The sequence below is a fragment of the Agelaius phoeniceus genome, chromosome 1 (assembly GCF_051311805.1).
Source record: "Agelaius phoeniceus isolate bAgePho1 chromosome 1, bAgePho1.hap1, whole genome shotgun sequence".
Lineage (NCBI taxonomy): Eukaryota > Metazoa > Chordata > Aves > Passeriformes > Icteridae > Agelaius > Agelaius phoeniceus.
The window spans coordinates 31,338,080-31,352,727 of NC_135265.1; the positions used below are offsets into that span (position 1 = coordinate 31,338,080).

Genomic DNA, 14,648 nt, shown 5'->3' on the forward strand with positions numbered 1-14,648 from the left:
GTTTGCTCCCATGTTATGCAAATCAAATAATGATATTATTTATCCACTTAAGTTATGTTTTTTTAAAAGTTTTTTCTTTGCTTTTGATCTCTCCAGTTGGTCTAGATCCTTCTTGAAGTGCAATGCTCAATACTGGAATCCATATTTCAGCAGAGGCCTACTAATGACTTGTATAAAAAGGAATATTTCACAACTTGTATCACTTTGCCTGTAAATATTTTTGGTGCAATTTCAGCAAAATCACCAAAATATTTTTAAGTGGCCTCTATCCTTTTTTTAATGTAAAACTGTATTCATTGAAATGCTGCATGCTCTGACAAAGACTTTTTGCTTCATCTGAATTATCTTTTTTTTTATGATTAACAAGTAAAATGAACATTTTCCTAATATTAAAATTACCTTTGAGGCAAACAAAACAAAATAAAGTTTATAATGCATAGATCAAAAACTAAACTAAAGAAAAACCTAGAGAATTGTTGATATCATTTGTCTTTCTTTTTTCTCACAGAAAACCTAAACCTTTCCACAAAAATATGATTTCTTTGGACTAAGTGGTTTATCAAATAAACAATAAACATTGAACTTAAACAAATAGCATTACACATGCACAAAATTAATCTTCACATTCTGACCAGTGTAGACCAGTTGGGATTGGTCTACACTGGTCAGAATGTAAAGATTTTTCTAGAGTTAATTTTTAATTTTTCTGGGATAGAACATTTATATATGTATTTGCCTTTTAATGTTAGCCATATCCCCTTGATTTAGCAAAACCATTACAGCATCAGTGTTCGTCAAACCAGTGCAGAAGGCATCCTCACCCCTTCCCTTTGGAATCAGCCTGAAAGAACACATCTGCAAGTGCAGAGCAAAGGGGCTTATCTTCTCCTTCAATCCAGCTTTCAGGCTTTGAGGTTGGAGAAGGACAAAATCAAAGTGGTAAAATATCCACACACAAGTTTGTCAAGGAAGGGGTTAAAAAAGTGGAATCTTTGTGACTGTAAAGGGCTGAATTGTCTTCCTGACACCAGCAGGGGTTGCTGTCACTAGTTCGTGGTTGTCACATTCCTGTTATGCTTGACCTTGGAAAGGCTTGACAACATAGTCTGGATTTGATTAAGGGAATTTCATGTTTTTCCTTTGCTAGAGTCACCCCCCACCTCGACAAACATTTAAAAATGTTAAGGAGTAAAAAAAAAAAAAAGTTTGGAAAGCAAACATTTTCCCAAAAGAAATTTATAGTTCAAATTTACACCAAGTTCACACTAACTGGAGCAGTCCGGGTATCCAGTCAGGCTTTGAGAGCTCTCTGTAAACCATTAGTCACTTCCCTGGAAGAGGCAGCTTTTTATAGGCAGCAGAATAAAACAGACACAGATGTGTAAGTAATATTAGAGGCTTTCACATGTACCTGCCTTTTTTTCTCAGTCATACAAAAGAAAAAAGAGTGATTATAGAAAGAAAATCATTGAAGCCTTGGACTTGAACAGCTACCATGGAGATTCGTTTAATGAAAATAAAATATCTTGTGTTGTGTTTTTTTCTGGTTGTGAGAATTTATATAATGAACATGGAAGTTCTTTTAATTTTATCACATTGGGTTCTTTGCATTCTACAGGACTGTGATCATGCCAGCTGCCAATGAGTTTGATCCAGAAATTGTCCTGGTGTCAGCAGGATTCGATGCTGTGGAAGGCCATGACCCTCCGCTGGGCGGGTACAAAGTCACAGCTAAATGTAGGTATTGCCATTGGCACGTTTCTGAGTTGGTATTTTTTCTAGTTAGGAACCTTATTATAGAAGTCCAGTTCACATCTGTGTTTCTGTTTTGTGAGATGACAGCTGTGTCACTGAGGGCAGGGACTGTCCAGCAGTTAATACCTAGGGATGCCTGGAGAGCTGCACTGCTTGCCCAGATCATGGACAAGGTGGAAACAAACATATTAGAGTTCCTGGCTCACTCCCTTATGTTCCTCTTGGCATTTTTGTCTTGACTTTCTAAAGTAAAACTTTTCTGGCATTCAAATAACATTTTAGATGTTTCATGCTTTTCAATAGGCCCCAATTTCCAAATGCTGGAATAACTTACTTCTCTTTAAATATATATTGGACATTTTAGACTTTGGATGCCTAAATCCAATCTCATATTGCTCTTTTGTTATTGTAATCTTTTCAGCTCCGTGGCATTAATTCTGAATTACATCAGTGTTTATGAAGGCCAAATTTTTCTAAAAGACTACTCTGCTGGGTCTCAATATTTGGATGTCCATTTCAATCTTTCAAAATGTGTACTTATGGCAGAGATTTAATACTTTCTGAAAGACAGGTCTGCCTGACACATCTCATTTGTAACACTCCAAAATTCCTAGATCTTACCAGACATTGTGGCCAAACTGATTCTGGGATGTTAAGCAAGGCTGGCTGATGTAGTAACTCTCTGTACAGAATTTGCATTGTAATATTGCTTTATATCAATTGCTTTACATGGGGCAACACAAAATGGTTTCCTAATGCAATGCTGTGAATAATTTTCTTCAGTATATCTACTTTTATTCAGTATATTCAGTCTATAATATCACTTCAACAGCTATTAAATATGGACCTCTGCTGCTAATGGCAAATGCCTTGGGAAAGTCTGGAGAAGCCAATGAGACTTAATGGTGTTTAAAACACTGCAGAAATGGACTCCAGTTCAGAGGATTTTGTCCTAACCTCTGCCTCTTGTTACAGATCAATAGACCAAAGCTGTGTATACCTCAGGAGGTTCAGGGTGGATATGCATATTTTTTATTATAATTGTCACTGCATGCTAAACAGGTTCCCCTGAATACCAATGAAAATGATGGAGGAACAGTGTGAGTGTCCATAGGGGTGTGCTGTGACAAGGGAGAATGCAGAGAGCAGTGCAGGGGTCCACCCAAAGATGCTTACACAGGTGCTAATGCACAAATGGGCTGGAAATGGAATATCCCTCTGGCTACAAGTTAGATGTGTTGAGTTTTAGCATAGCTCTTCAGTTTAATGCAGGAGTTGCAGTGGAGAGGAAAGAAACATAGCAGGCAGTGTGCATGTTTGAGTATAATTTCCCTGTGTATTTTGATTTTCAATAAAACATTTTGCAGAAAGAGATGAGCAATTTACTCACTGGTTTTTTCCATGAGTGGTTTCTGGTCAGAGGCACCATCCCATGATCTTGTGTGGCAAGGAGGTGAACTTTCAGCTGGTACTAAATTAGATATTTTGTTGAGAACCATTGTATGACTATCTGTATTTAGCTGCTGAGAAGGTATTCTATGTGTCCCTTAAGGATACAAGATGCTTTGGCATATATAATATTCTGTATTCTGGCATAGCAACTCCAACAATCTAACTAGAAATTGCAGCAAAGAAAAGCTGTCTGACATTAAAATTAGTGTTAATTTTCATTCATGAATTAATTAACTCTTCATAAATTTTTTAAGTAATCTTTCATAACTTTTTTTAAGTAACCTTAATACATTTTCTAATATAAGAGGCTGCACACTACTTCTGCAAATGTGTCTGTAAGCAAAAAAAGGTGATTTTTTGCTTACAGAAAAAAACCCCCAAAAAACAGTGTAGGTGGCTCTTGTTTAAATTAAAAGAAAAGCCTAGATAGACTCAGATAATGATCATGCACCTGAGGGATGAATAAAGCCCTTTTTACAGAGCCAAAGGAATTTATTATTTCCCCAAAACAAAATTCTCTACATTCCACCATTCTATTTTAGAACATAACATACTATATGTGGTATGTAGGAAAATGAACATTCTATTAAAAAAAAAGTCCAAAGAGAAACTTTCATATTGAACATTAAAATGGATACTTGTGCAAAGTTTTAATATAATTGGTTTGTAATAATTAGAAATTGTGCATTAACAAGTAAAGCTGAACCTGTAAATATTCTTACTTTATAAATCTTTACCACTTTGTGTGCACCTAATACATTCAATTTTCTCATTTCTATGTTTTAATACAAGCTTTACAAATTAGAGAGAGATTGAGTTCAAAGGAGAGAAGATAGATTCTTAGCTACTAACCTTGCTCTTAAAGAGCATTTAGAAGCCACTAGATACTTGGTAATGAATTTTTTATGTCTTTCCATCAGAGTACAATCTAAGAGAAAAAATTAAAATTTATTAATTAATCAATCGTCCCAAGTTATAAAGTAAAAATCATTGGATGAAGATAGTAGATTGAACTAATTTCAGCCTTGGAGTAACCATGTAGCAGGCAATTACATTCAACAAAAATGATCTGGTAATGAATCTGCACAGTTTGAGAAATGCAAACCGTAATCTGCTTTAACCCAGAATTTTAATTTTTTTCTATATTATCATACAATCTTATTTACTGAGGACTTTCCATTTCTAATTAGTAAAGAAACATATCAGCAACGAAATAATCATATATGTATATATTTGCAGTTGATTTTAAATCTGTGAGTCTGTTGTGCATGTCAGAATTTATCACAGTGAGGTGACTCTCAACTCCTCTAGCAGGCTGTAGAGTGGAATCTGGCCAGCTGAGATCAGTGATGATAGCAGAGCTTGGTGATATCTCACTTCCTAATTTATCTCTAGTTGTATTAAGTAATGAAATCACTAATGGTCCATTAAAGAAAAAGAGATCGGGTTTAAAAAAAGATTGGAAAGGAAGTTTGAATCTTTCCTATCTTACTGCACTTTTCAGATCACTTTCCCTATTTTTACAAAGTGGCTTTGCAATTCCTCTTTATCTGTTGATTAGTTTTCACTAAACTAAGCAATATTTGACTAATATTTTACCTGTCTGTGAAACAGATTTGTTTGATGCAATGTAGAATTGAGAATGAACATTAAGTAAAGCATTTGTTTCAACCACAACTTTGAGGATTTCACAGGCACATTTTTCTTTATGTTAGCTCTTTGTGCCAATCCTCTCTCTTAATGAAGTGCTATGATTTCAAAAGGTGCTTGTATAATACACCTACATACACATACACATCTTGAAATATATACTCAACCCATGTGCATAAACTTCGTGATGGATTTTATATTATTTTAAGAACAAAAAGGGCTTCAAAGATTTGATGTGACTGGTGGCATATGGCAGAACTTGTTGCTGCTGGGAAGTTCTCAGTCCTTTGGTACAAGCTACATTCCTAATATCTTAGTAAGGAAAGGCAAGCTTTATTGACAACACTGATGAAAGGCCACCTAGCATAATTAGAAACAGGTATGCTTTTGCATTCACAATCGCTTTGCCCTGAAGAAGGTCTTCCCCCCTCAAAAGGGTTTGTGTCAGAAAAGGATTTTGTTTTTCCAAATAAAAATTTCTGTCTGCTAAAAATATTATCTTTACTCACAGACACTGCCTTGCCTGTGGCATTATGCTATGGGAATGGCATCAAGTTTAACATCAAAAAGCGAAGAGAAGAAAGTGAGGCAAAGATGATGTTAAACTTCCCTGGTAGTCCTCTTGGCCCAGGGTCTTGCACCAGTTAAAGGTGCCAACTCTTGCTCAGGAGCTTCTCTAATACCTGGTATGTTCTGTCAGGAATATTCAGGCAACTTATCTTAGATTTTGCTTTCTGTGCCCCTTCTGTAACGACTCAAGTTTAACCTCATTAGCTGAAATAGAGGAATGTCTTTTGCAATGTCCATCTTCAGTACTCTCATGGCTCTGTCCCTGTTGCTTGGCTAAGCGGTTCCCCAAGATGTAAGGTGAAGGTGGGTGTAGCAGCTGGAACTCTCATACACAGATTTATGCAGAGTAACTGTTGAAGTGTTTGGGACCTCTTTGTTTAGATCAGAGACTGTAAAAGTCCTTTGATTTTATTGTAAAATATAATCAGGTGAGAGAAAAACATCTCCGTTCCTGACTTGTCCGATGGTTTCTTTTTATTATTAGAATCTTTTTTTCAATAAGATAACACAAAATATCAGCACCATATAACATGTATTATCAAAATATATTTTTATCAAATTCACTTTTTTATTGGAGTAATAGAAGTTGTATTGACAATAAAATATAAGAAAAATAATGGTAGAAGAAGGGAATAAAGGAACTTTATATTTAGAATAGTAAGGATATGCTTAAAGAGTAGGAATATACTCTTCCCTATTATCCTGATGATCCTTAGATAGAACTACTGAAGATAGAACTGATACATTTTGTGCTTTATTTTACAGCTAATTTTTACATTTTATGCTAAAACATATAGTATTATCACACAATTTGAATTTTGCGTAGTGAACAAGTCTGAAGAAGATCTCTCAGATCCTATCATAAATTTGCAAGTTGTTAGATCTTGTAAGAAATTTAGCTCTGCTGGCTGAAGATGTCCATGTAACATTATCCTGAGGTGAAGTACTTTTTCTTTATTTTATAGAACAGTCCTTAGAATAATGCTTGCACTAAAGCCACTGAGATCACTTTACTGTTCAAGTAAATATTCTACATAATTGCTCATTAAATTGTGACCATTCCATAAAAAGAATAAAGTAAATAGAGAAGTGTCAAGCAAGAATTAAGACCTTTTTCAAGGTACTTAACTTCCTGAAGCACTTCATTTGTTAAGGGCTGTGATGATTTACTAGAGTTTTCCTGTTGTTTTACTCTCCTATTCCAAAGATGCTATTTGACACCAGAGTGTAAAATAGAATCAGCAATTAGCAGTAGGAAAGGATCCACTGTGGGCATTTAAAGAGTAAATGATATTTTGTCTGCTGGAATATTTTTCTTCTGTTATGCCAAATTTGTAATGAAAAGTTGATCCAGTGCCTAGAATATAACTGATTCTATCTAAACTGATTTGCAACTTTTAATGTTTTTATTTGAGAAAATTGCAATAACTCCCTTAACCTATCAAAACCTGCATTATGTTGTAATACACTCCATTCAAGGGGGACCAATGAAAAAAGTGCTGAAGTTACTAGCAGTTTCCCTTCTCATGAGCCCTGGTTATTTCCAAAGGATATGTCAGCATAAGTGGTAGATATTAACGTGTAAGAAAGACTGCTGACTTACACATTGCCAACAGCTCTTCTGTGAGGAATCTCTTATGGCTGGAACTGATACTTTGCAGGACACAAGAGCAACCAGGTTGAACTTGGGGGCCTGTTGATTTGCTGTTGCTTTGGCCTTCACATTTCAGTTCCAATTCCCACTGGGAGTAATGAGTTTTGATAAAAAGATCTCTGAATGTAACATGAAATGCTATAAAAAGATAAAACACCTAGCATCTTGGCACAAGCAAATTCAGAAGCAATGGGCAGAGTTGTAATGAAGAGATGACATTGCTGAAACAAATGATCTAGCATGGTGTACCAGCTGTCACTGGAAGGCTTTAAAGGAGACTTATAAATAGCTGGCATCCTTGCAATTAGGTATGCCATAGCACACTCAGAAGGCTTCACCAAAGGCTTCATGCAGGAGTTTATGTTCCATGACTCATCTTTTTCTTGAGCCTTCACAACTGTCCTACTGTATCTTGGAATTCTCAGTTTCCCACTGGGTTTTGTGCATAGCATGTGGGTTAGAAACAGATCAAAGGCTAATGCTAGAACTACATATCACTGAATTCAAATGCAGAACTCCTCAGGGTCAAAGCCTGGTACTTCAGATATGTTTCAGGGATAGTTTCCCATGTGCCAGTTTCAGTATTTCTAAAACTTTCTATGTGACTATTCTGAGTATTTCAAGTACTTGAAAGGCTATATATGTTCATTGTTTTGGGGGTTTGTTTGTTTGTTTGTTTGTTTGTTTCCTGAAAGTACTTAGTTTCTAAAGGAGTCCCCAGATAATACTCTCTACTGGACTTAAATAGCCTTGGACTGGCTGTGAGTTTTTTGGGTAGAATATCTTTGGGTAGGAACTTGACTTTCTTGTGATTGTCTGAAAGTCTTCTCTGACTTTTGACTCCAATAAAGAGTGCTGACTGAGACTACTGGGGCTAATGTCATAGGTATACATTAAAGAAAAGCAGGAAAAAAGAGCTTCTGCAAATTGCCAGCTGACTAAAGAGAATAGTAGTAGCTTGGTAGCTCTTTTAATACAGTTTGATTTTCTAAAAATAGCATTGCAGGCTTTTATAACACCATATCTAATCTCTTCACAAGTAAGAACGTCTTTTTGACTCAGCTACGAGAAGCTGTGATCTTGGTAAGTCTGGCACTGACTGCCTCTGACTGCAGTTTCATAGCTGGCATAGCTGCTCTGAGCAGCTCCTTGCTGTAAAAAGGTGGTTGCACACCACTTCCCCTTCTGACTTGTCCATTGTTACCTTGAACCAGGTCAGCTTCTTGTCAATCTCTCTGTAAACACATGGAACATTAACTCATCAGCCCATCAGAAAGCAAAGTCAAAAAAGTGAAGACACTGAAGCTGAATCAAATCATGGAAGGACCAATGTGTGCCAGAGGCTGCAGAGAAAGGAAGAGATTGCATAGGATAATTTATGGTAGCAGTAAGCAGTTAAATTACTTCAGTTGCCACAGCTGCCTTCTTTTCTGAATTCTCTTGAGTTCAGAGATTATTTTTTTTTTACATAGTTTGGTTACCTTTCTGGTACTTGAAGTTATAGCATGATTATCCAGCAGGATAGATCCTTCAGCTTTTGACTCAGAGCTAACAGCATTGGAGATGGGTTGGAGCAATGATCACTGATAGTTCCTCACTGAGGAGTGTCCTCATTGGTATCAGGTATTTTCTTTCTGTCCATTTTGTCTCTTGGAAACTACATGATACCCAGTGCCTGGCAGCAAGAAAATGTAGCATCAAGATTTTGCTTCCACTTGCTCACTTCTGAAAGCAAAGTTTGGGTTTTCTCTAGGGTGATTTCTTGAATAAATGGTAGTTTGCTATGATCCAAAAGACATCAAAATAAATGACAAATTAATTGGCTACCAAGCCTTAGATATGATTATTTTCTGTTTTTCCTGTTTTATAGGATTCACTACAAGAAGTAAAGCATTTTGGTTCCTTTTTCCTTGTAGCCCACAGCAGTCATTGCTCTATCATATCCTATGATTTGGACATGGCTATTGGATTGCCCAGCCTCCTAAATTTTATGTTTATTTACTCCTTAGATTTGCTCTTGCAATACAGATATCGGTGATTTATTTGTCAGTGATGCCAGGATCTGATACATTAATGGCTTGTACACCACACTTACATGTATAAGTATGAAATGTTGAAAATTTCAGAAATCCTGTTCTCTGATGAAGACTAGTCTGTTGGCTCCTGTGGAAGAGAGATTGGAGTTCACTGTATAAAATTAGTATCCCCTCTAGGACACAGCATAAAAAGGCAAATGTAAAGATATAAGAGGAAAAGGCCCTTTTTTTTTTTTTTTTTTAAATTTCATTTAAAGAAGGGATTAGTACTTCAAAAAATTCAGAAAAATTCTGAGATTTGGTTAAAGAACTTGCTTTCACATACTGGCAAGTAAGCATATGTCAATGGCTTGGACTATTGGCTTGAGCCATTAGAAAACTGAGTAATTCACCTCATTTACTGAGACTAGGGAAATCCTCGTCTTCAGACTTTGGGGCATGCATGTCTAACTGGACAATAAAACTCATTTGAAGGATTCAGAAGTCTTAGTACTGATTTTGTTATTGCCCAGTGTTTTCCATACTGTCTGGCTAACTGGTGTATCTTCAGAAAGGACTTACCTAAGCAGAAAGAGAATGAAATTAGAAATATAAGTAAATAAATATTGATTTCACCTGCTTTTTCACTTCTACTTGACCTTTCTTTTTGCAAATGAGCCAGGAGAGATTTCCATTTCCATTCCCATTCCTGCATCTCAAAGAGAAGATCTGTCTGCTGGCTAGTTAACTAATTGGTACAAGTGAAAAACCACCTGTACAGCATGTTCAGCTATGCAGTGTCAATCCATCTGCAGAATGCATCAGGTACCCATCCATTCCTTTTATTCCTTGATTTAGGGCAGTTGCTGGGGACAGGGCAGAGGATAGATTACAATGGGAAAAAAAGACAATCTACAGAACCATTAAGAATTATTTTTCCTTTTTGGTCATCTTCCCTTCTCTCCACCTACCTCTTGATGTTTTTTCTTTCATGCTACAGTAGCAACATTGGCTAATGACAATAACTTATGTGAGGGATGCAAAAAAGGTAAAATTGGTCGTACCTTCTCTCAGTTTTGAAATTAAACTTACGAAATCTTTTTCCTTATTGAAACAAAGAGTCTGTCATTTAGTAGAAGAAAGGAAAGAACAAAGTATTTTTTTCATTTAGGCAGTATTAATCACATCAGATTACAATTTAAATAGGGCAAATTAAATATAAGTTTTTAGGGCCATTTTGAAAGCAATGGAGCCTGACACAGTGTTCAGCAACTTGCCTGTGCCTTTTACAGGATTGGATCCTGAGAGAACATTGTTGAAAGACATCTCCAAATGTGGATTTCTGCATAACAAAGTGTCTGATCTTTTATAGCATGGTTGCATTGGGAATTAGTCTTGTCTTTGGGAATTTGTAGTCTTTAGTAGAGGAGCATGATTTATGTCTTAGAATTTAACCATTCTCTGTAATAAATAGAAATGTGCCACAAGTATTTACTTGGTTGCGCCATGGGAAAATTTTTAACATATTGTTCACAGCTTCAAAATGCTATAAAAGAAGGCATGTAATTTGAAGACCGACTATCCTTTGTGATTTCTAACCAATAGATTGATTAATATCTTTCAAAAGAGACAGCAGCCAAAATGTTTACATCTCATTAGGCAGAGAAGAAGAGAGCACACACAATTTTGATTATGAGCTTGGATGGTTCATTTCTTTGGGCTTCACATCCCCACTACTTAAGGCAGACTGTAACTTTAAGATGTTATCTCTTGCCTGCACAAATAAACAGCCAGTTATGCTTTTTATGGCGGGCAGTTCTCAAACCAACAGGGGATTAAATGATATTAGCTGCAGTTTGTGGTTCCCTGCTGAACTATCACGGGCTCCATGGATTCCTGTCCTGAATATTTCACAGAGCAAACACCTCTTATCTGAGGTGATATTCTCACACTGGCCTCTTGGCCATGGACTTCAAAAGCTGATCACAGGGAGGGCTTGAGAGGTAATAACACTTAATATAACAGTCTCTCCTGATAGGGATAGACAAGGTAAAGGTAAGGCGTCTCTGAAGTTTGCTCTTGTGTGTTTAGCCCCATGGGGTGATAAGGGGCCATCTGTTTTTTCAGTCTGCAAACTCATCTTTTTCACACTATCCCAGTATCAAGTGCACTTTAGGTCTGACTGGTATCAGCACCAGCAATTCTTCAGTAATCTGAAGAGATTTTCTTGGTATTTTTAGCTTTGATCCCAGAAATTGTCTTAGTTGCTGTTGTGTTGGGATATTTTACTCAAGCAAATACATAAAATAAAATTTAAAACATTATGTTCAAGGTATCATTGTGACAAAGAAAATAAGTTATTGAAATAGATGCTATAAAAGGTATGTTAATTACTTGTGGTAAAGGGAAATTTTTGTGCTTAGCTATGTGATTAAACTCAAAACATTAATTCATGGTGGTAGTTTCAAAAAGTCACATAGCCACACCTTATTAATTGTTGAAATAGAATATCAGTACTACCAGTTCTAGAAGTTAAAAAACCACTGCTTCAGGCCTCAAAATTATTGTAAAAGTTAGTAAAATGCTACTCAGATTTGTTTTATTGTGGAGCTCTCAGAGCATCTTCCTTCATCATTTAAGCTTTTCCCTGCATCCATTTTTTATCAATGAAACATTCTAATTAAATTGCAATCTCCTGATTATAATAGCTTTATATGCAAGCACTGAATACTATGAAGTCTGCAATAAAATGATGCAAGTTGCCAACACTGGCACATGAAAAAGAAACCCTAATTTTTTTTTCAGCACTTTATTACCTTCATTTGTTGTTTTGTGGGGTGGGAGTGGTGGCTGTCTCTAAGGAAATTGTTCTTGCTTATACCAACTAATTGCCATAAAATTTCTGGAAATGCAAGAATGTAGATCCTAATCCCACAATTTTTTCCTCACTTTGAACAGTCCTGTTGATTGAGATTACCCCACAAACCTGATTAATATTTACTAAAATAAGTAACGTTGACAGGGACAGAGATTGTAAATATTATTATGCTCAAAAAATGCTAAAAACTCTTCAAAAACATATTATTTACATGAGAATGTCTATTTGAATGCTTATACTTTTATTTTAATACTTCCTGAAATCTTACAGGATTAAATTGAAAAGAAATGCAAATTGTTCTATTGTAAAATATGTCAATTTAAAGAGAATTTACTAATAACTTATTTGCTTCAGATTCATTCTTTTCTCCCCATCATCAATTATGATTCATGTACACTGAAATGGACTAAGGGAAAGATCTTGAAAGATCTTCTTTGGAAGAAGAAACTAAAATAAGATAACTGTCCAGAACAACAAAGTATTGTTAGTTAAAAAAAATTCACTTACTTAGTATGTTCTGTTCATGATGGCAAATTAATCACATATTTGTTTCCTTTGATTCACAGTCTTATCCCTTTTTCTTAAATTCCTCTCAGTAAAAAAAAAAGTTCTCTTTTTGATATCTGATATTGCGTCCATTCAGAAGTAATTTGTTTGTGAGAGCTCTTTTCTAAATGTTTACTTACTTAAAACAGATTAGCATTCTCTAGAAGCAAAATAAAGCAAAGCAGTTCCATTTAATAGTGGAATGCGTCCTTAAATGTCTCAGTTTTAAGTGTGCTAGCTTTCAAAATTATTTTCCTAATATAATTAATTAACATCAGATATTAATTCAGTGATTTATTTATATGGAAACCAGATGACTGACATGTATTGCCACATAATTTATGTTTTTATTTATGATTGCAGCCAGGCATAATTTGTTTGTTCTTGTTCATCGTTTTTCTTCTTATTAATCAAAGTTGGTTAGCAAAGAATAACTTAAATTGCTTTGCATAATATTTTTATGCTGTCAAGAGAAATCACCGATTTAAAATTTGAGATGTATATAAATCTCAGTAAAAATTTATATATCTTCCCAAGTTTGTTTTGTTTTTAAAATTTTCATATAATATATTTCTTTTTAAAATAAACAAAACTGATATTTATTCCTGTTAAAGAGTTTAATTTATCCAAAACTTTGGAAAAAATTACAGAATATTTTTAATTGGCTTGGGTTTTTCTTTCTTGTGGAGAAGAGGTATTGACTAAAACATCAAATCGAGTTATTATTATTTGTATCTATTTTTATTTTTATTAAAAAAGATAATATCTGTAGTCTCAGAAATCCTCTGTTTTCACTGAAAGGTATAATAGCACCTTTTATGGTTCCTACAGGAACATCTTTGCAGTAAAATCACTTTTCAATATGACTGGTCTGTGTCCTAACAAATTTGCCAGGAATTTCTAGAAATTTTGTCAAATTATCTTTGAAATAGTGGCATTAAATTAAATTAAGTGCAGTGTTTTGAAGCATGTTAGCACAGAAGTAAAAGTGGCAGAGCGGAACCCATTGTGTTGAAATTTACAAAGCAAGCAGATGAAAATAATTTTTCATTCACTTAAATATTTGAGAAAGCAGCATTCTTAAACCTGCATCAAATACTGGGGAAAACAGTGAAGAAAATCCATTTATCAAGTGATGCAATGCTGTTTCAATATTGTAATTTAATTAACAAATGTGTTACATCAAAGGAATTAGTTTTCCAAATATAATTGTGATATTTATATCACCATGTGAGTAAAACATTATTTTTCTAGTGGTGTTAACTGCACCAATGGTAGCTATGTAGAACATACATGAAGACAGTGCATATGTCCTGAACCATGTAATTTTTTTCTTTTGTCTCTTTTTGGGTGCATCTATTCCCACACACAGTGGACACCTCTGGGATTTTCCCAGCATGCTTTTTGAAGAAAAACACTGAGGTCACAAAAGCTGAAGATCTTTAAGGGATCTTTAAGTAGTTTTCATCCACCAGGAGTTTTCTTCCAATTCACTGAGAATTGCTGAAGGTTTTCTTTTCCAAATCACATTACAAATTTGAAGATTATATAAATTAACCCTATTTTTATAATGTTTTAGGTTACTGATAGGGAGTAAAGAAGATTACTTTAAAAAACACTTAAAAGGGCCTGTGCAGTTTTAATGGCTTGAATGAAACGAAACACCAAACAGGATGTCCTTGTCCCCTTTGAACTTGAAGCATCACATTGACATGAAGCTACTGAATTCTCATTAGTTATGTGGCGCTGGAATCCCAGCAGCACTTAATGAAGTTAAGTTTTTATGTAGTGCTTTCAAAAAAAAATTGGAAATTGAGTCTGATCAAATTTAGTACTCTATTACAGACGTAATAAAGTTGGGAAATCAAGAGAAATGAAAGGAAGAAAAAGAAAAAGAAAAAGAAAAAAAAAGAAAAAGAAAAAGAAAAAGAAAAAGAAAAAGAAAAAGAAAAAGAAAAAGAAAAAGAAAAAAAAGAAAAAAGAAAAAAGAAAAAAAAGAAAAAAAAAGAAAAAGAAAAAAGAAAAAAAGAAAAAAGATAAAAGGGTGGGCAGGGAAAAGACAAAGAAAAGGAAAAGAAAAGAAAAGAAAAGAAAAGAAAAGAAAAGAAAAGAAAAGAAAAGAAAAGAA

General features: G+C 34.8%; 1 protein-coding gene across 12 annotated transcripts in view; it reads left to right on the forward strand.

Moving 5' to 3' along the window:
• Positions 1–14,648, forward strand: part of HDAC9 (histone deacetylase 9) — a 456,042-nt gene that overhangs the window by 393,867 nt on the left and 47,527 nt on the right. For all 12 annotated transcript variants that reach the window (XM_077175696.1, XM_077175735.1, XM_077175727.1 and 9 more), the window contains one exon: positions 1,619–1,737. In XM_077175696.1, coding sequence (XP_077031811.1) covers positions 1,619–1,737 — 119 coding nt within the window. The remainder of the gene's footprint in view (positions 1–1,618; positions 1,738–14,648) is intronic.